The sequence below is a fragment of the Stigmatopora nigra genome, chromosome 7 (assembly GCF_051989575.1).
Source record: "Stigmatopora nigra isolate UIUO_SnigA chromosome 7, RoL_Snig_1.1, whole genome shotgun sequence".
Taxonomy (NCBI): domain Eukaryota; kingdom Metazoa; phylum Chordata; class Actinopteri; order Syngnathiformes; family Syngnathidae; genus Stigmatopora; species Stigmatopora nigra.
This window is the reverse complement of record NC_135514.1, coordinates 13,318,858-13,342,500: the sequence shown is the minus strand read 5'-3', so window position 1 is coordinate 13,342,500 and position 23,643 is coordinate 13,318,858. Positions and strand designations below refer to the sequence as shown.

General features: G+C 34.4%; 1 protein-coding gene across 6 annotated transcripts in view; it reads right to left on the bottom strand.

Annotated features, from left to right (window-relative positions):
* znf385d (zinc finger protein 385D) overlaps positions 1 to 23,643 on the bottom strand; it is a 104,147-nt gene that overhangs the window by 22,944 nt on the left and 57,560 nt on the right. For all 6 annotated transcript variants that reach the window (XM_077720163.1, XM_077720164.1, XM_077720167.1 and 3 more), the window contains one exon: positions 16,393 to 16,541. In XM_077720163.1, coding sequence (XP_077576289.1) covers positions 16,393 to 16,509 — 117 coding nt within the window. In that variant the 5' untranslated portion in view covers positions 16,510 to 16,541. The remainder of the gene's footprint in view (positions 1 to 16,392; positions 16,542 to 23,643) is intronic.

Sequence of the window (23,643 nt, the reverse complement as noted above, 5' to 3'; positions counted from 1 at the left end):
AGATTTGGCCCCCGGGCCGCCACTTTGACACCCGTGGTTTTGTTAGTAGTTGCGTTCGGACCGTGGAACCAATTAGAGAATTTACATATAAAGTACACATCTACTTACGAAATTTTCAAGTTAACCAAAAAAAGTATTGGAACCAATTAGTATTGTAAGTAGAGATACTACTGTGTACATATCTTATATTGATATATGACTCATTAAATTCGTGTAGGAAAAGCCGCGAATGTCAGATTTTAAAAGCTGAACCCGTGTTGCATTCAGGGACCTCGGTTGTTTTATTCCAGCTTCATCCACCCACCGCTAGACTCGAGGGTGCCGTCTAACCTCGGGCTTCCCGTGAGCCACGAAAACGGAGAACACCCACGCACTTCCGACAACATCCCATAACGCTCTCTTCTCTTCCTGCGTGAAAGGCCGCCACTCGGAGCTGTCAATCATTCGGATGAGTCGGGCCTCAAGAATGAAGGAATTACACAATTTGCGGGGGTTGACATTTCAGAAAGGACGTCATGCCATCCACGTCAGTTCAAATCAACACAATTTCAATATCATACTGCACCCTTTTATAATAAATACTTGAGTTATTGTAAAAATATCCTCAATTCCATTGCAATAAATACTAAAATTGAGGCAGGTACTGATGTACCAATTATGATAGAATGCTTTCGATCACTGGTGTCAAAGTGGCGGCCCGGGGGCCAAATCTGGTCCGCCGAATCATTTTGTGCGGCCCGAGAAAAGTAAATTATGAGTGGCGACTTTCTGTTTTAGGATCAAATTAAAATGAAGAGTATAGATGTATATTAAATTTCCTGATTTTTCCCCTTTTAAATTAATAATTTCCATCATATAGCTCCTCCCCCACTGCAAGATTTTATACAAAAAAAAATCCAAAACATCAACAATGGCTGGCTCTAGAGGAGACTGTGGTGTAGTGAGTGCTTCATACCTGGAAGTCAATAGCAATTACCGTATTTGCACCACTATAAGGCGCACTTAAGTCTTACATTTGCGCCTTATAATACAGTGCGCCTTATATATTGAAAAAATGTCATTCATTGAGGGTGCGCCTTATAATGCGGTGCGCCTTATAGTCGTGAAAATACGGTAATTGTATTTTTGACAGAAACCCAGTTAAGCTAACTCGCCCTACCTGTCAAAACGGATTAGACATGTACCCTGTTCGATTGCGGCCACTGAGTTAACCTCTCGTTTGATTGGCTAATCCTCCGTCACGCTGACATGGAAGTCGGACGGACCATTATTTCATCAGCTAGCGTCCTTTCTTAATAGAAATGAGCACAGATTGATACTTTTTGCAAAATATTATGATTATACGTTTGAATGGAGTCCAGATGGCAACACTGGCTCGGCAAGTCGGGATCGACTCCAAGAAATGCTTTGGACAGCACATTACTTTCAATGGCGTACTTTTTTGGACATGATAACACGCACACTTGCACTCAAACGTCATCTCACACGATATAAATCAACTGACGGTAAAATCAAGTCTGAGTTAATAAATCAACAATTATTTGGCTGGTGTATTAATCTGATTATTTTTAAGGGGGAGTTGACGTATGGTAGGTGAAAAGGGAATAATGTTCGTGTTTTAAGATTAACATGGGGGGGGGAAACAATGAAAAAATGCAATATTTTTTATATCGTAGATATAAAATATATAATATATATATAGAGCCTAGTGCAGGGGTGGGCAAATTTTTGGGCCCAGGGGCCACATTGACTTTAAAACTTTGACAGATGGGTCAGCACAAGATATGATACATATAAAAAAGTGCATCCGTTAAAAGTACATAAACAGAAAAAAAGGACTAAAGTATTAACATACTCATCACTCATCATTAAAGTCAAAAGTATAAAGTACAAAGTAAAGTCAAAAGTATAAACTACAAAGTCAAGTCAAAAGTATAAAGTAAAAAGTATAAACTACAAAGTCAAGAGTATAAAGTAAAAAGTAAAGTAAAAAGTACCAAGGAAAGTAAAAAGTATAAAGTAACAAGTAAAGTAAAAAGTATAAAGTACCAAGTAAAGTAAAAAGTATAAAGTACGTAGTAAAGTCAAAAGTATAAAGTACAAAGTAAAGTAAAAAGTACCAAGGAAAGTAAAAAGTATAAAGTAACAAGTAAAGTAAAAAGTATAAAGTACAAAGTAAAGTAAAAAGTATAAAGTACCAAGTAAAGTAAAAAGTATAAAGTACAAAGTAAGGTAAAAAGTACCAAGGAAAGTAAAAAGTATAAAGTAACAAGTAAAGTAAAAAGTATAAAGTACAAAGTAAAGTACAAAATAAAGTACAAAGTACAAAGTAAAGTACAAAGTATAAAGTAAAGTAAAAAGTACAAAGTAAAGTATAAAGTACAAAATAAAGTAAAAAGTACAAAGTAAACTAAAAAGTACAAAATAAAGTACCAAGTAAAGTAAAAAGTATAAAGTACAAAGTAAAGTCAAAAGTACAAAGTCAAGTAAAAAGTATAAGGTACAAATTCAAGTCAAAAGTATAAAGTACAAAGTCAAGTAAAAAGGAATGTATTAAGAAATATTAAAATGTCATTTAAAAGAGATAAAAGGGCTGTAAAACACGAAAAACTAATAAGAGTGGACACAGCCATAATAATAATAATTTGGACAGCGTCAACGGGCCGGATTTAAAAAGGCTAACGGGCCCATATGCGGCCCACGGGCCATAGTTTGCACATGTCTGGCCTAGTGTCGTCCTCACTGGATGTAAAAAAAAAAGGTCTTATTTTTCCCATCTGTGGTCTTCAAAGACTTCTGGAGTATGTCGTGGTGGCCTAACCCTGCCCTAACCTTTGACCTTTTCTCTGCTTGAATTCCTACGCCACCCTCATTTTAAGAGCCCTTACCTCAGCTTGAACCCCGACTTAAAAAGTCGACAATTGGTTTTTCCAAAACATGCGCAGTAAATCTTTTGAAAGTTAAAAAGAAAACGGTGGCGCGTTTCAGGGCGTATAAATCCTCATCTGTCCGCCGAATGGGTTTTCGATCGTTTTTTTTTTCTTTCAAAAATTCCCTTTTGGGGTCAATTGTAATCTATCATCGGACGGAGCCACGACGGACGGACGGACGGCGTTCGATAAAACGCCAGATTAAACCATTTATCTTGCTGTAATATTCCATCATGAATATCAAACGCAGTAATGAAAGAGACGGGGGAAAAAAACAGTGTCCTTGAACGTGCCAAAAGGAGGAATTATTAACGTCTTGGCGGCCAGTGACCGTGGTTAGATTTCATGTGGTGTCCAATCCTTTTTTTGCAGTGAATTTACGTCTGAAAATGGTCGTGGATTGGAAGTCCGTGCTTTAACGTGATTGGTTGAGGGATGTTTAGGTTAGTGAATGGCATAGGTGTTCAATAAAGTGGCGTTTTTCCACTTTTTGTTGTGATTTTTTTAACTAATTTGGAGGTAGTAGACGTCTAGTCTATTTGAATTCAGCGAGTGTAAATATACCGTATTTTAATGACTATAAGGCGCACTTAAAAGTGTCAATTTTCTCCAAAATAGACAGTGCGCCTTATAATCCAGTGCGCCTTATATATGTACAAAAACAGAAAACCAAAAATGAAAAACCACCACTGTTGGATATTAAAAAAAAACACAAAGGCCTGAACTGAAACAATACTGTTAAATATGCAGATCAGCCATCTTAGTTTACAAAATCTTCCATCATATAGCTCCTCCCCCACTGCAAGATTTCATACAAAAAAAATCCAAAACATCAACAATGGCTGGCTCTAGAGGTGACTACTAGTGAGTGCTTCATCCCTGGAAGTCAATAGCAATTACCGTATTTTCACCACTATAAGGCGCACTTAAAAGTCTTACATTTTCTCCAAAATAGACAGTGCGCCTTATAATACAGTGCGCCTTATATATGGGAAAAAATGTCATTCATTGAGGGTGCGCCTTATAGTCGTGAAAATACGGTACTTATTTTTTTTGGTTTAAAATATGGATGTTTTAAATTGATAAGTACAAAAAAATGTTTTTTTCTTTTTATATATATATATATTTTTTAATTTTTTTTTATTGTATTCATTTTTCTTGAAAAGAAATATTTAAATATTGTATCTAATATCATCCTAATAGATTAAATAAGTGAATATAAGTTAATTTTATACTTGTATAATGACAATAAAAGCATTCAATTCATAGCATAAAATAATATAAATCTGATTTCTATAGTCCTCAATGAAATCTAATAAATATAATACATATAATATATAATAACTATAAATATCATTTTTACAGGGAAAACCAGATATTTGAATGATAATGATAAAAAAATAAAATAAAATAAAAAATCTAAAATAATAAAAATTATATATATTCAAATATGTACCTTTCACTGGCAAAAAATATGATATTAATAGTTTTCTACTACTAAAATATTACCCTAAATCGATATATACCACCTCATAACCCAACTAATCACAAAAATAATGAGCCACCACTTTTCTCCCAAACCATTATCCATCATCAAAAATCTCAATTGAACATTCTCGCTCTACTTTAACCAACTTCACCCTTTAAAGTAAAAAAAAAATAACAACCAAAACAAATATAATCTCTTCGAAAAAAAACTCCATTGCGCCACCCAGCCAAGATTTTAATCCGTTATCGATCTTGTCGAAGCCGCCATGCCAAAAGTACACATAATAGATGGCGATCAGCCACTTTCAATGGAGTCCCTGCGTAGCCACAATAGCTCATTACTTTTTTAATAATACCCATGCATTCAAATCAATAAAAAACAATTTAAAGTCCGCCTACAAAAACTCACGATTTTGCCGCATTTGGAAAACGCCAAAATTGACTTAATTCCAAACTCAATATCCAACCATCTGTCTTTTTAAACGAGTACAGTTAGCAAATGTTAGCCTCCAGCATGGCCTGTACATTAGCCTCCCGTCGCTAAGTAACTAGCTCCATTTTTTGTCGGATCTTTTTAACGACCTAGCGGCTTTTAAGGATGATTTACGACAAAGCGGGTGGGGGGTGGGGAGCCCCCTCACCGCCGATGACCACCTTCAAAACCAAATGACCGGTGGCAAAAATTCATAGAGTTCATTAACTCCCAGTGGGCCAATTTGGCATAGACGGACGAAGGGAGGGACGGTATAAATTCTTGGTTAATGTGTTTCATTCAAGTCTAACTATCGACCATTTTTACACAGTAATTCGATGATATAATCTCTCAAAATTCACAAATTTATCACTATTCAAATTAATTTCCTTCATTTTCAACACTGCTTATCCTTGTGAGGGTGCCGGAGCCTATCCTAGCTGACTTGTAGAAGGCCCATGACAAACTAGATCAGGAGTGGGCAAACATTTGGGCCCGGGGGCCATATTGACTTTAAAAATTTGACAGATGGGTCAGCACAAGATAGGATACATATAAAAAAGTGCATCCGTTAACAGTACATATTAAAAATAAAGAGAAAAAAAGGACTAAAGTATTAACATACTCATCACTAAGAAATACAAAGTAAAGTCAAAAGTACAAAGTCAAGTCAAAAGTATAAAGTACAAAGTCAAGTCAAAAGTATAAAGTACAAAGTCAAGTCAAAAGTATAAAGTACAAAGTCAAGTCAAAAGTATAAAGTCAAGTCAAAAGTAGAAAGTACAAAGTCAAGTCAAAAGTATAAAGTACAAAGTCAAGTCAAAAGTATAAAGTACTTCAAGTCAAAAGTATAAAGTACAAAGTCAAGTCAAAAGTAGAAAGTACAAAGTCAAGTCAAAAGTATAAAGTACAACTTCAAGTCAAAAGTATAAAGTACAAAGTCAAGTCAAAAGTATAAAGTACAAAGTCAAGTCAAAAGTATAAAGTACAAAGTCAAGTCAAAAGTATAAAGTACAAAGTCAAGTAAAAAGGAATGTATAAAGGAATATTAAAATGTCATTTAAAAAAAGATAGAAGGGCTGTAAAAACACCAAAAACAAATAAGAGTGGACAGAGCTACTGCCCCTGGCTACCGCGTTACGGCGCCATCTTGGGGCAAAAAAATTGTGGACAATGTCAGCGGGCCGGATTAAAAAGCCCCTATGTGGCCAGCGAGCCGTAGTTTGCCCATTTCTGTTATAATCTACAATTTAACCATTATTATTCTACCACTACCTTTTGTCATTATGGTTCCCCTTGTCTTTATTACCACGCCACCTAGCCCATATGCTAACTAGCTCCTTACCTAGCGCAACCCTTTTTACACCTATCGGCATTCCGGCATAGCATGCAAAGCGTCCAATCAGCTTCTTGCACAAGTTTAAGGTGAACAAACGAGATTGCTTTTTACTCTTTTTCCCCGAAGGGAAATTGGTGGCGCGCCCGGACAAATTTCATTATGTTCACTTCACGCACTCCAGACTTTTTTTACTCTTTCATGGCGGCTAAACGTACACGTTATGGCAAGTGGCGTTCTCTACGTCGGCGTTCCCCGGGGGTGACTAAATCTTCATTTTTGAAGGTCTGTCTCGGGGGAAATATTTACGGCAAAGTCGTCTGATGTTTTTTTTTAAAGAATCATTCGTTCTATTCGTAAAAAATCCGTCATATAAAGTCATCCCAAAAGGGGGCGCCGTCACTATTGATTTATTTGTTTATAGCAGATGTTTTAGCCAGCTGATGTTAATCCAACATTTTGTAATGATGATGTCATTAACGGCGTTTGACGAATATTCCAAATTGACTGAATGTTGCGCAATAATCATTAAAATTAAAAAAAATCCAATCTGATGAAGGATTTTTTGGATTGTTTTATGCCATAAAAAACGATAGAATCACTTAATATATAATTCACTTGTATTGAAGTTCATTATTCACTTTGCAAATATCTTCCCTGTAGTGAATAATTAATGAGGATTATTTAAATATGAGTTTTAGTAAGTTGCATTATTATTTTAACAGTTTGTAAAAAATGATATTCATATAGTAGGTATGGTGTATTTGATTAGTTGTTTCAACTTGAATGTTTAAAAGAAATGTATTTGATTTCTTACTTTTGTTTTTGTAAATATTATTAATTCTATGAACTGACAGTACTTAAAGAATAGTTTTGCCATTGAATCAACTTTAGAATTTACTATTTAAATGTTAGTATGTAATTATTTTAATCCATAACATAATCCATACATTAGATAAGGAGCATTCAAGCCACATTTTAAGACGCTATAGTTTACTACATCAAAAGTACTACTATAGGGATGAATAAAAGATTATTTCAGGAACAATTGCAAAGTTATGTGGTTAAAAAAAGAGCATTTGATGAAGTGAATTATCAACAACAAAAAAGAGCAATTGATGAAAATAATTATCCCAAAAAAAGCATTTTATGAAGTGAATTATCAACAAAGAGCATTCAATGAAGTTAATTGTCAAAAAAAAGCATTTGATGAGGTTAAAAATCACAAAAAAAGTATTTAATGAAGTTAATTCTAAAAAAAAAAGAGAATTTGATGAAGTTAATTATCCAAAAAACACAATTTAAGTGAATTATCAAAAATAAAATAAAAAAGAGCATTTGATGAAGTGAATTATCAAAAAAGAATAGCATTTGTTTAAGTGAATTAATTATCAACAAAAAGGAGCATTTTATAAAGTGAACTATTTAAAAAGAGCATTTGATGAAGTGAATTATTTAAAAAGGGCATTTGATGAAGTGAATTATCACCATAAAAGCATTTGATGAAGTGAATTATAAAAAAGGGCATTTGATGAATTGAATTATCAACAAAAACAATAGCATTTGTTAAAGTGAATTATCAACAAAAAAGACCATTTGATGAAGTGAATTATCAACAAAAAAAGTGCATTTGATGATGTGAATTATCCCCCCCAAAAAAGCATTTGATGAAGTGAATTATGCCTAAAAAAAAGAGCTTTAAATGATGTAAATTATCCCCAAAAAGTGCATTTGATGAAGTGAACTATCAAGTGTCTTCAATGACTAAAACAACGAATCAATTGACCCTTGCAAAACAGATTAGCTTTCTGCTGTCGAATCACTTTAAAAAAAATCAATTTCCAACGACAAGGGACTATTTGATTAATCACATCCATGACTGACTCTTCTATCAAGTGATTAGCGACCATTCCATAAATTGTTTCCATCCCTGATTGTGCTATTTAGTCCACTACTTATCAAAAGTCAATGATTTCCAACAGTTTGATTTCAAAGCTCAGCCGGAGGGCGGAGTCACAACAACGTTAAGAAACTACAGCCTGAAGACATTAAGGTTATCAGCAAAGCCCCCCGACTTATCGGTGGGTCGCCACGGCAACCGATCTTGAAATATGCCGGCCGGCTCGTAAATCTGGCAACGCATTATAGTTCGTTTTTTCCACCCGTTTTTTTTGGGTTGCTGCTTTTTTTTGGGATATGTGATGAGGCGTCGTTTAGAGGCTCCGCCCACTTCTCCCGGTCACATTCCGATGGTTGAGGTAAGACGTCGGGGTTTTAAAAGACGGGCGCTTTACGAGTTAGGCGATACGCTAAAAGCTCTTTGGGTGTCTTGAGAGTCGTCTTATCGGAGGGTTTAGCCATGAGCAGATGTGTGGCGCTAGCTGACGTAGCGCTTTAGCTATCTCCTTTGAGGAGACTGAGAATATTACAGACAATGGAGACAAAAGTTGGGTTTAAATCAAGGGTGTCAGACTCAGGTTGGTTCGCAGGCTGCTTTAACGTCAACTTGATAACATGTGGGCCATTTTGGATATAATATTTGGATTTTTTGTTTAATAAATGGATTAAAAGAACTGGATTAAAAGCCCAGAATAGTCTGTTTTGTATAGATCTAAAACAATGTTTATTTTAGCATTTTTTTAAAATATTTTTTAGATTTTACAAAATTATTTTTGGACTAAAAACATGGATTAAAAAAAGACAATTATTGATTTAAAAGGAGGAAAATCAGGACATTTAATATATATCTATACTCTTCATTTTAATTTGATCCTAAAACAGAAAGTCATGATTTAGCTTTTTTTTTTTTTAGATTTTACAAAATGATTTTTTAACTAAAAACTGAAAAAAACATTAAAAAAATGACAATTATTTATTTAGAAAAGGGAAAATCAGGAAATTTAATTTACACTTATACTCTTCATTTTAATTTGATCCTAAAACAGAAACTCATGATTTAGCTTTTTTTATATATATTTTTTTTAGATTTTACAACATTATTTTTGAACTAAAAACACAGAAAAAAATGGATTTTAAAAAAAGACAATTATTGATTTAAAAAGGGGAAAATCAGGAAATATAATATACATCTATACTCTTCATTTTAATTTGATCTTAAAACAGAACTAATGATTTACTTTCCCGGGCCACACAAAATGTTGCGGAGGGCCAGATTTGGCCCGCGGGCCGCCACTTTGACACCAGTGTTTTAAATTAAGGGTTTGCATGTTCCCCCGGGGCTAGCGTGGGTTTTCTTCGGGTACTCTGGTTTCCTTCCATGTGCCCAAAACATACATGCTAAGCTATTTGTAAGCTAAATTGGGCTTTGGTATGAGTGAATGGTCGATTTAGGTTGCCCATAGCGGGTTGGGATAGGCTCCAGCACCCCTGCGACCCATGTGAAGCGGTAGGGAAAATTAATGTATTATTTACACAGAAGTTCTTTATGTTTAAAGGACATGCCCTTTTAAATCATGTCCTGTTCTTTTTTTACAAAATTAAGTCAGAATTAAACATCGATTTTTTACGGCAATTCATTGAAAATGTAATAGATAAAATTTACTTAATTTTCCTCTCCGGGTTGATTTATTCTCCAAAATGTCATTGTCTGTTGGATGTTTTGCAGCATTTTTCCCCTTTTGACCTTTTCATTCCAAGACACGCCACATTCACTTTAAAGGACTTTTTTACAAGACTCACATGTTTCCAATGAATGGTCACCAGCGCATTCCTGCCCCATGCCCTCATCGTCTGGAGAAGGGCGTCCAATCAACGACACCAGAAACAACAAAGCCCAATGGCTGTAAACATGGGAGCGCAATCTCCTCGCCTCGCCTCGCCAGGCCGGAGAGTTCACGTGGCGACGGGAAGAAAATATCATCCGAGGCGCTGCCAATCAAAGCTGCCCATCTGTGGCCGCACCTGTCGCTCGCTTTCCAGGTGGCGACCCATCTTTGTGCATTATACGGTTAATCCTTGCCAAATCCCCAATTTGATCTCATTTTTTCCCAATTGAAATGAATGGACAAATTCATGAATATATATACACGTTATATGTATAGACATAAATACACATGTATATACACTTTTATACACAAATATATTCATATATATATATACACGTGTATATATATATATATATATATATATATATATATATATATATATATATATATATATATATATGTGTATATATGTATATACGTATATACGTGTACATGTGTGTATATGTGTATAAGTGTATCTGTATGTATGTGTATGTGTATATATATATATATATATATATATATATATATATATATATATATATATATATATATATATATATATATATATATATATATATATATATATATATATGCGTAAATATGTGTGTAGATGTGTATAGATGTATATATATGTGTATATGTGTATCTCTATATATATAAATATGTATGTGTATATATATGTATCTATGTATATATGAATATATATGTGTGTGTATTTGTGTATATATGTATAAAAATGTGTGTATGTGCCTATATATATGTATATATGTATATGTATATATATATATATATATATATATATATATATATATATATATATATATATATATATATATATATATATATATATATATATATATATATGAATATATGTGTATGTGTATTTGTGTATATATGTATAAATATGTGTGTACATGTTTATATATGTATGTGTATATGTGTGTATATGTATATACGTGTACATGTGTGTGTATATAAGTATGAGTACGTGTATCTATGTATGAGTACGTGTGTATATATAAATATATGTGTATTAGTGTGTATATGTATATATATGTATATATATGTATATGTGTGTATATATATGTATATACGTGTACATGTGTGCATATATGTATGAGTACATGTGTATATATGAATGTATATATGTATATATATATATATATATATATATATATATATATATATATATATATATATATATATATATATATATATATATATATATATATATATATATATATATATATATATATATATATATATATATATATATATATATATATATATATATATATATATATATATATATATATATATATATATATATATATATATATATATATATATATATATATATATATATATATATATATATATATATATATATATATATGTATATGTATATATATGTGTGTATGTATATATCTAGCTGGTCATTTGAATCTCAACACAATTCCCTATTGCGGGCCTCACAAAATGATACAGTGGGTCCAGATCTGGCACCCCCTTTCCCTGCACTTGAACACCGATAATTCGAAGAGTCCAATCGGCTGTTACAGAGGGATCAAATAACCCTAAACAAGCAATGATGAAGATCCCTGGACTTCTTGAAGCCGCTTCAAATGGCGAAGACAACGCAAACGCTAACATTGATGCCGAGCGAGGGCGGGGCCACGCCCCAAACGAAGTATGATGGAAGCCTCCACAAAGCAATTTCCCAGCGTGCACAATCAATAAATCACACTACTGATTACTCTGCAGGGGGAAATGGACTCGGTATTGTTTCTCCAAGACAAATGTCGGCCGCGGGCGACACAGATCTGATTTTTTTTTAAAGGCAACGTACAAACACACACACACACTTGATGTGTTAAGCCCTGCTTGAAGTTTCTCTTTCATTGCACTACAAAATACTTCAATTCTGTCCTTCTTCTAAGATTTCATCCATTGAGAGCTGCCATCTCATCACAATCTTCACGGCTCTTATTTTTTTCTTCCTTTTTGTATCCGAGCGGCACAATAACAACATCTAGCCGAAGCTCACCAATTGTTGGACTTCTTGACGTAAGTTAAGTGTTCAGATTGTTATTTGTGAGAGAGACAAAATAACTCCTGTACTTCAGTAAATGGAATGAAATAGAAAAAATTGCTAGGAACCAAGTTGTTGTTAGTTGAAGAGCTCTACATTGGAGAGTCGTGTTCCGACACAAAGAACTACAGCATTTACTCGCATATAAGCCGCCTCTGCATATAAGCCGCACCCTAAAAATGGCCTTAAAATTGTTTGGTTAAGAGATTCTAAGAGAATTATCGTATTTTCTCGCATATAAGCCGCATCCACATATAAGCCGCACCCTTAAAATGGCCTTAAAATCGTTTGTGTAAGAGATTTAAAAATAATTATTGTATTTTCTCACATATAAGCCGCATCTGAGTATAAGCCGCACCCTTAAAATGGCCTTAAAATAGTTTGGTTAAGAGATTTAAGGAGAATTATCGTATTTTCTCGCATATAGGCCGCGTCTGCATATAAGCCACACCCTTAAAATGGCCTTAAAATTGTTTGGTTAAGAGATTTAAAGAGAATCATCATATTTTCTCGCATATAAGCCGCCCCACATATAAGCCACACCCTTAAAAATGTTTGGTTAAGAGATTCAAAGAGAATTATCGTATTTTCTCGCATATAAGCCGCATCCACATACAAGCCGGATCCTTGAAATGGCCTTAAAATCGTTTGGTTAAGAGATTAAAAGAAAATTATCGTATTTTCTCGCATATAAGCCTCATCTGCGTATAAGCCGCACCCTTAAAATGGCCTTAAAATGGTTTGATCAAGAGATTTAAAAATAATTATTGTATTTTCTCGCATATAAGCCGCCCCCACATATAAGCCACACCCTTAAAATAGTTTGGTTAAGAGATTCAAAAATAATTATTGTATTTTCTCGCATATAAGCCTCCCCCACATATAAGCCACACCCTGAAAATGGCCTTAAAATTGTTTGGTTAAGAGATTAAAAGAAAATTATCGTATTTTCTCGCATATAAGCCGCCTTAAAATTGCCTTAAATCATTGAATTTTACAATTTCTCTCGTATAAGCCGCCCCTGATTTACAATTTTCACCTCCATATTAATTGTTTTAATAGGGAGTACAAATATCTTACTTTGAAGGGCAAATCTTAAGAAAAATTGCATTTTGGTGACAAAAAACTACGTTGAGATGAGTTGAGCCACTTCATGAAAAAATGTTTAGCTATCATATTAGCTTGGATAATCACCAATTCACCTGGTACCTGTGGTTAGGAGGGATAGGCTCCAGCACCCCTGATAAGCAATTCAGAAAAATGAATGAATTAATCTACCAATAGTGGCAAGGATTTGTTTTGAAATGATTTAAAAAGCTTTATATATTATTTATAAAGGCATTCATGTGCTTTTTTTGTCTTTTCCGTAAAAATTTCCACTAAAAGTCAAATCCAATCATTCAAAAACAACCAAAACCTATTTTAAAACCATCTTGTATACTTTTGTTGCTGAGAAACTATGTTGGGAACACATGAGGAGCTCCAATTCAAAAATATGTTAAGAAATGTTGACAATATTGCAAAAAAATGCAGTTTTAGACTTCCCAACATGATAAAACATTATTTTTCCACATTTTAAAAGTCTCCAACTGTTTTTTGTTGCTGTTTTTTGCAGTTTTTTCCCATCAAAAACGTGGATGTTCAAACACGACATGTGTCAGCTGTGCGGTTGATAAATTGACTGACATTTTAATGTGAATCGTTTTGATTGAATGCCGGGGAAACATCATCATCATTCGCTTCAATGTAAAATAAAAGTGTCGCCATGGTAACCACACATTACAGCATTGTTTGGCAGGCTTAGCATAGATTTATTATTTTTTTTACATGCCTTGGAGAACATTTTTGCGATGAGGAAGCGGCGAGAATATCTACCGACTGTAAATCATAACGTCGTACGCCATTGGTCGTAAATTTAAAGACGCTTTGACACAAAAAAAAAGACCAGATTGGCTCGCAGGGGGCGCTATAAACTCGTCGGGTGACAATTTCTTCTCCCCCAAATCATAAAAAGCTAGAAGTTAAGTCATGAAATTTGGCGAGTAATTTTTACAGATTTTTTTGGAAGCGCCAAAAAGCCTGCATGCCTATTTTTTTGTCATAATTTATAACGCGGAGATGATTTTTTGAGGAAGAAGATGCCAAGTGCGAGTCATCTACTCGTTAAATCTCACACGTGTTCGCTCTCGCTTGGCGAGTAAAAAAAAAAAAATGAAACCTCACCTGAGAAATATGCAAAAAAGAGGCCATGGCGTGCTTAGACGTTTTTTTGCAAATATAAATTTCAAACGCGGGTGAGAGAACAATTTATTCTAGTTGACAGTTTGCACATGGAAGTTAAGAACGTACAAAAAAAATTTTATAATGTCGCTTTGAGATTCATTTCGGGGTTTGCCTAAACAATAATGAGCAATTTGAATTCCGGAAAGGGTGACTTTGATATATTAAAACATAAAAAAGCCTCAAATCGTCGTCAATTTATGCATGGAACGTGATTGGACTGAATTGTTTTTGACGTTTTGTTAAAATGTTTGTTGAAAAGTCTAACTAACTTGAAAAATCACTTTCCCGGGTAAAAATACAAATATTTATATATGTAAGAACTAATGTATGGCCTGACCCACATTTGCATACAACATAAAACCTAATATTGCTATCTTCTGATTGGCAAATTAGAGCTAAAATTGCTACAAGTTGGATATATAATGAGGTTTATTAATACAATGCTAGCTAGCAGCCTGAAACTCATTCTGGGTGTGACATCATCATTTGTTTTTTAGTGGGTGGGGCCAAGGCAGTAACAAAACCCTGACCCCCTAACCCTAAACTCGTCCCTAACCTCAACCCTAACCCTAAATAAAACCCTAACCTTAACCCTAACCTCAACCCTAACCTCAATCCTAACCTCAACCCTAACCTCAACCCTAACCTCAACCCTAACCTCAACCCTAACCCTAAATAAAACCCTAACCTTAACCCTAACCTTAACCCTAACCTCAACCCTAACCTCAACCCTAACCTCAACCCTAACCTCAACCCTAACCTCAACCCTAACCTCAACCCTAACCTCAACCCTAACCTCAACTCTAACATCAACCCTAACCCTAACCTAACCTCAACCCTAACCTCAACCCTAACCTAACCTCAACGCTAACCTAACCTCAACCCTAACCTAACCTCAACCCTAACCTAACCTCATCCCTAACCCTAACATCGACCCTAACCCTAACATCAACCCAAACCTTAACATCCTCCCTAACCCTAACCTCAACCTCAACCCTGACCTCATTTCTAACCTCATTCCTAACATCATCCTAACCTCAAGCCTAACATCATTCCTAACATCAACCCTAACCCTAACCTCAATCCTAACCTCATTCCTAACATCAACCCTAACCCCTTCCTAACCTCAACTCTAAGCTCAACCCTAACATCATTCCTAACATCAACCCTAACCCTAACCTCAACCATAACATCAACCCTAACCTCAACCCTAACCTCAATCCTAACCTCAACCCTAACCTCAACCCTAACCTCAACCCTAACCTCAACCCTAACCCTAAATAAAACCCTAACCTTAACCCTAACCTCAACCCTAACCTCAACCCTAACCTCAACCCTAACCTCAACCCTAACCTCAACCCTAACCTCAACCCTAACCTCAACCCTAACCTCAACCCTAACCTCAACCCTAACCTCAACTCTAACATCAACCCTAACCCTAACCTAACCTCAACCCTAACCTCAACCCTAACCTAACCTCAACGCTAACCTAACCTCAACCCTAACCTAACCTCAACCCTAACCTAACCTCAACCCTAACCTAACCTCATCCCTAACCCTAACATCGACCCTAACCCTAACATCAACCCAAACCTTAACATCCTCCCTAACCCTAACCTCAACCTCAACCCTGACCTCATTTCTAACCTCAACCCTAACATCATCCTAACCTCAAGCCTAACATCATTCCTAACATCAACCCTAACCCTAACCTCAATCCTAACCTCATTCCTAACATCAACCCTAACCCCTTCCTAACCTCAACTCTAAGCTCAACCCTAACATCATTCCTAACATCAACCCTAACCCTAACCTCAACCATAACATCAACCCTAACCTCAACCATAACATCAACCCTAACCCTAACCATAACCTCAACCATAACCTCAACCCTAACCTCAACCATAACCCTAACCTCAACCCTAACCTTAACCTCAACCCCAACCTAACCCTAACTATTTTGCATTTAAACACACCCTAACCCTAAACTCTAAACCCTAAAACCCGAAGCCGCAAAGACTTACCGTGTTAAATCCGTGGAAGAGGCTGACGGCGGGAGAGGCGTTGTTGTCCAACGGGAAGGGAAGAAAGTGCTTGATGCCCAGAGCGCGGTGAACAGACGGCAAGGCCGAGCGGGCCATGGGGGGCACTAGCCCGTTGTGGCATGTGTTACCTAAAACGCAAGGGGAGAACACAAAACAAAACACTTATGAGTACATATGTGTACATATGTGTACATATGGCCTTCAAACGATCCAATTTTTCATGCTTCTTGATGTGGTATATATTTTTTTTAAACATTGAATTAGTGTAATTCATTCCATAATCTTTAATACAACAAAGTATACCAATTTTGTAATATGTATGTAAATGTATGTACTGTATTTTTCGGACTATAAGTCGCACTTAAGTATACGTCGCATTAGCCAATGAAGTAGAAAAAATATATAAAAGTAATGCTAAAGTATAAGTTGCATTTATGGTGGGAAGATTTTGAATTAATCAAAAACCAAAAATAAACATTTTAAAGTGATAGACAACAACAAACAAAATAAGTATAGCCAAAATATTTGTAAAAAGTGTATAGTGTAGGAACAAAAATACAAATACAAACACTAGTAAATAGTCCAAATACTATGAAATAAACACCATAAAAACATTGTGTTATTCCGGCAGTTTTTGGTACCGAAAACCCGCAATAAACGAGGGATTACTGCATATTTATGTACTTTGTGAATGCCAAAAAAGCTTTAAAAAGGGAAACAATAGTAAAAATTGGTCTAATGATGTCTGGTATGTCGAAAAAACGCGGGTTGTCGCTATCTGAAAGCGCAGATGTAATTATTGAAGGTTAGAAAAGTTGAGAAAAATGGCAAGAATTCCCACGGTATTTGAAGTAGACATGGTAGTTATGTTTAATTGCTGTGATTATGAAGATGACCTTGGAAAAAAAATCATGTCAAACTGCACACAGCTGAACTCTAACCAAGATTACATATTTCAAAAATGGATACAAAATATGCACATATCGCCTTTGCCAAAAAATATTTCATCCTTGTGGGCACTTTTGTTTCATTCCATTTTTTTTTTTACCTTGAAAATATTAACTTAATAGCTGCCCTTGACAAAATAAAAAAATGAAAATATCATTTTCCAAAACAAAAGCAGATATTATTTAATGTTTCAATCCAAAAGAAATGTAAACCCGAATGACTGGATTTAGCTTTAGGTTCCATTTTCTGAACTGCTTATTTTCGCAAGGGTCGCAGGGGGTGCCGGAGCCTATAAATATTTTTTATCTATTTATTTGTTTAAGAGTTGCTATGTGAAAAATAACAATATAAATATATATATAAATGAAAATCTCTTAAAAATTGAGACAATCCGCATTTAAATTTGTATGATAATATCTAATAAATCAATTTAGAATTTTTATATTATAGCTATATTATATTTAAAAAATGTGCTATATTATACATAGTCCATTTTTTAAAAACTAATTAAAATGAGAATGAACTTATTTTAATTAATGTTTTGAAAATGTACTTTCTTTTTATTGTTTTTTTTTAATATAATATAGCTTATAAAGAATTTTAAAATGAATTATTAGATATTATAATACATTTAGATGTATTTTAATTTAAGAAAACTATTGTTTCTATTTTAAAGAGATTTTTATTTTAAAAGTGGTAAGCACGGCCTCGCAGTTCTGGGGTCGAGGGTTTGAACCCTGGTCAATTTTCAAAAAATGTATTAAAATTAGAATATGCTCATTTTAATTAATGTTTTGAAAATTGACTTTCTATTTAATATGATCATACATGTATTCGATATTATCATACATTTGTTAGATATTATCATACATTTGTTAGATATGATCATGCATTCATTAGATATGATCATACATTTATTAAATATTATCCTACATTTATTAAATATTATCCTACATTTATTAGATATGATCATACATTTGTTAGATATTATCACACATTTATTAGATATTATCACACATTTATAAGATATTATCATACATCTATTAAATATTATCATACATTTATTAAATATCATCATACATCAATTTTAAAGAAATTTTGTTAGATATTATCATACATTTATTAAATATGATCATACATTTATTAAATATTATCCTACATTTATTAAATATTATCCTACATTTATTAGATATGATCATACATTTATTAGATATGATCATACATTTATTAGATATTATCACACATTTATTAGATATTATCACACATTTTTTAGATATTATCATACATCTATTAAATAATATCATACATTTATTAAATATTATCATACATCAATTTTAAAGAAATTTTGTTAGATATTATCATGCATTCATTAGATATGATCATACATTTATTAAATATGATCATACATTTATTAAATATTATCCTACATTTATTAAATATTATCCTACATTTATTAGATATGATCATACATTTATTAGATATTATCACACATTTATAAGATATTATCATACATCTATTAAATATTATCATACATGTATTAAATATCATAAATCTATTTTAAAGAAATTTTAAAAAAGCTTTTTAAAAACCTTAAAAAGCAGGATTTCAAGTACTTTCAGGTAAAACAATCCTTCCAATCCACCATCTTTTTTCTTTTTTGCATGCTTTTTAACTTCTTTGATAAAACAGCCCCCCGAATCCCACTTTAGGAACAGCTATAATTTTATCAGGCATCTTGGACATGGAAAATAAAATAAAAAAATAATAAATCTCCCCCCCTCAGGCTTTCATTCCAACATATCCATTACTTTTATGACATTATTAACGCTCTTAAATCATTGACGCCAACTCTCACACTGCTGACCTCCAATCAGGTCAACCACTAAACACTTTTACCACGTTTATTTTTAGCATTTTCACTCACCTTAACCCACAAAAAACGACCCAAAAAAAAAAACAACGCAACCCGATCCTAACATGTTTTTGAATGACGTCGACTTGTTGTGTTTTTTTCGCAAAGTTACGAGCCCAACATCTGCTTTAAATGAAAAAAACTTGGCGACCGCTCCGACATCCAAAAAGACAGACACCCCCCCCCCTAAGCCCCTCCCCCCCTTCCAGATGAATCCTCATTCCGACATTCTCACAAAAAAACACAAAATACTTTCAAGTAATTAAAGATTAAAGAGTCTTCTGGGCAGATTTAATCAAAAAATGAGCAAGTCTGGTTTTAAACAAGAAAACAGGAAGAAATAAAATGATGGGATGGCGCAAAAACACACAAAAAAGTGTCCATTCTTGGGTGATTTAGGGTTATGGCCGCCATGTTAATGGTGGAGATCCAAATTATTCATAGCTTGGCCACTCGCTAAGTTTACGGCGTCTCCAAATCTTGGAGAAAGGACTCTTAATGATGAACGGCCATGTTGCCTTCCTCGGAGGCCCTGAGTCCTATCGGATTTTTCCAGAGCGTATCGTGAGCCGCTACTTTTTCTTCGGTTTGAAACCCTGAGGCTTTTAAAACAAAGTTTTTTTTCATGTTTTTAATGGGCTAGCTAGCATTGTTCGCGCTCTATTCGTTTCTTAAGTTTAGTGTCAGAGTGATGTTGTCACTAAGGGGTGAATTCCCGAGTTTCTAGCCAAGAGCGCTAGATGGGTTTGTCTATCTATCGCACAGGTGTCAAAGTGGCGGCCCGCGGGCCAAAATTGGTTCGCCGTGTCATTTTTTGTGGCCCAAAAAGTAAATCATGAGTGCCGACTTTTTGTTTGAGGATCAAATTAAAATGAAGAGTATAGATGTATATTACATTTCCTGATTTTTCCCCCTTTTAAATCAATAATTGTCATTTTTTTAATCCATTTTTTTCTGTTTTTAGTTCTAAAATAATTTTGGAAAATCTAAAAATATATTGAAAAAAAGCTAAATGTTGACTTTCAGTTTTAAGATCAAATTAAAAAGGAAGATTATAGATGTATATTAAATTTCCTGATTTTCCCCTTTTTAAATCAATAATTTTTTAATCCATTTTTTTGTTGTTAGTTTTAAAAAATCAGTTAGTAAAATCTAAAAATATATATTAAAAATGCTAAAATATATATTTTTTAAATCTATAAAAAACGGAATATTCAGGACCTTTAATCTATTTATTAAAAAAAAACAATCGAAATATTATATCTTAAATGCTCCGGCCCACTTGAAATCGTTGAAGCATGTTTTTAGTTCAAAAATATTTTTTTAAAATCTAAAAATATATTTTAAAAAAATCTAAAATAAACATTGTTTTTGATCTATAAAAAACTGAATTTTCAGGGCTTTTAAATCCAGTTTTTTTAATCCATTTACAAAACAAAAAAATCTTAATATTTTAACTAAAATGGTCCGGCCTATGTGAAATCAAGTTGACGTAAACCAACCCGAGTCTGACACCCTTGGCCTATCATATGACTCAGAAGAAGACCAATCAGTGTGCTAGGAGGGTTGTTTTGGTTAAGAAATTCAAAAAGAATAGTCATATTGATGGGTACAGCTTTCCACTAAAAATGAGAGCAAAAATATGAAAAAAAAGTGGTCAAAAAATACTTTTTGTCCATTAAAAGCAGTGAAATGACTAAAAAAAACACACTTTCATGCATGTTTTCTTTTAAATCATGAAGAATAACATTGAAAATTTGAATTTAAGTCTGTTTTTGTCCAAAAAGCTTCCCGAGTCATCTCCAAAACCATCAGGTGGTTTTATTTTTGATTAAAATTGGGCACCGTACTGCTGAATATGCAATGCGGGCGGTGTTACCGTTTTGTTTAGCAAAGCTGAGTCCCAGAAATGAAATAAGTGCAATTACTAGTCTTTCTCTTGAACTTGACGGTTGTGACATCATGCAAAAAAAATAGAGTGGAGCCAACGTCCAAAAAAAAAATAAAAAATCAGATTTTCCTGTCAACACACTCGGTTTTTGTCTCCATCCCAGCCGCAGTTTTCCACAAATTCCACTTCGGGTGACTCAAAAAAAAAAAAGTGGAGCGTGCCATGTAGACCCAAAGGCCAAATTTTTGTAAAAAACGTATAAAAAACGTTAAAAAAATATACAACGACAAAACAACGATGACCACCTGTGTCCTATCCCCTCATTTGAATGACGAGTAGGTCATGCCAGCTGAAGATTTCATCAAAAACTAATTGGAAACAGGACGCCATTTGAGCCAAAAACCAAAAAAAAAGAAAAAGCAGGCGGCTCAACGAAAAAAAAAAAAAAAACGCGGAGGCCGTTCTGAACTTGAAAGAATTAAAGGATTGGCTAATGAAAAGCAGAGAAGCGAAACGGGCAGGCAACGTTTCAGTCGAGAGTAAATAAAAGCAAACATCGTAAAAAAACAGGCCGGAATGTGATAGGACGAAAGCTTGAGTGGTGACGCCGTCGCCATCTGCTGCCAGGGAGGCTCTTCTGTCCAAAAAAATGGGAAGAAAAAAAATGGCCTGAAGCCTAGAGGCATGTCTTGTCCGGGTTTTTGTTCGGGATAACTCAACGCCTTGGTTGACATGTGGTTCAGAAAAATGGGGAGGATTGACAGTGAATAATCGTGTTTCAGTGTTATTGGTGGCGTCTTTGAAAATTCAGCCCCGGAAGGCAGTTTTAGTTATCTGTATGAAATTTGGTGGACATGTTGGACGAGGGTAGAGCTACAAAAAAGTCTCAAGAGGCGGTGCTGAAAAAGATATCAGAACTGGGCTACGTTGGATTGAAAACAGTTAACGTTGAAAACAAACAGCGACTCATATATAGGGAAGGAGAAAATGTAATCAACTTTAAAAATTCAGCCCCGGAAGGCAATTTTGGTTATCTGTATGAAATTTGGTGGACATGTTGGACGAGGGTAGAGCTACAAAAAAGTCTCAAGAGGCGGTGCTGAAAACGACATCGGAACTGGGCTACGTTAGCTTGAAACCAGCTAACGTTGAAAACAAACAGTGACTTATACTTATATATAGGGAAGGAGAAAATGTAATCAACTTTAAAAATTCAGCCCCGGAAGGCAGTTTTAGTTATCTGTATGAAATTTGGTGGACATGTTGGACGAGGGTAGAGCTACAAAAAAGTCTCAAGGGGCGGTGCTGGAAAAGATATCAGAACTGGGCTACGTTGGATTGAAACCAGCTTTTTAAAGGCGTACTTGGACATGGATTGAAGTTGGAGTCGTTTCAATTGTTTGGACATTTTGTCCCAGGAGTGAATTTTTACTTTAAGATTTGAAAAATGGTGGGTGTATCAGAACAACAAAAGAAGTTTTGGGAAAGTGTTTCAAAATAAGTGGATTATGGGGAAATTTTTAAACAATTATTTGACTCATGGAGAGGGGAGGAGAAAAATAATTACCTTTAAAAATTCAGCCCCGGAAGGCCGTTTTGCTTATCTGCTTGAAATTTGGTGGACATGTTGGACAAGAGTAGAGCTACAAAAAAGTCTTAAGAAGTGATGCTGAAAATGACATCGGAACTGGGCTACGTTGGCTTGAAACCAGCTAATGTTGAAAACAATCGGTGACTCATGGAAGGAGAAATGTAATCAACTTTAAAAATTCAGCCCCAGGAGGCCGTTTCACTTATCATCATGAAATTTGGTGGACATGTTGGACAAGAGTAGAGCTACAAAAAAGTCTCAAGAAACAATGCTGAAAAAGATGCCCGAACTGGGCTAGGTTGGCTTGAAACCAGCTAACGTTGAAAACAATCAGCGACTCATGTATAAGGAAGGAGAAATGAAATTAACTTTAAAAATTCAGCCCCGGAAGGCAGTTATACTTATCTGCATGAAATTTGGTGGACATGTTGGGCGCAGGTAGAGCTACAAAAAAGCCTCAAGAGGCGATGCTGAAAAAGACACCTGAACTGGGCTACGTTGGATTGAAACCAGCTAACGTTGAAAACAATCAGTGACTCATGTACAGGGAGGGAGAAATGTAATTAATTTTAAAAATTCAGCCCCGGAAGGCAGTTTCACTTATCTGTATGAAATTTGGTGGACATGTCGGACGTGAGTAGAGCTACAAAAAAGCCTCAAGAAGTTTTGCTGAAAAATACACCGAAACTGGGCTACGTTGGTTTGAAACCAGCGATTTAAGGCTTACTTGGACACAGATTCTAGTTGTAGTTGTTTGGATTGTTTGGACATTTCGTCCCAGGAGTAAATTTCACTTTGAAATTTGCAAACTGGTGGGCGTATCTATAAGTAGCAGAGCAATAAAAAAATGTTTATGGAAACTATGTTAAAAAAAAAAGTGGATTCACA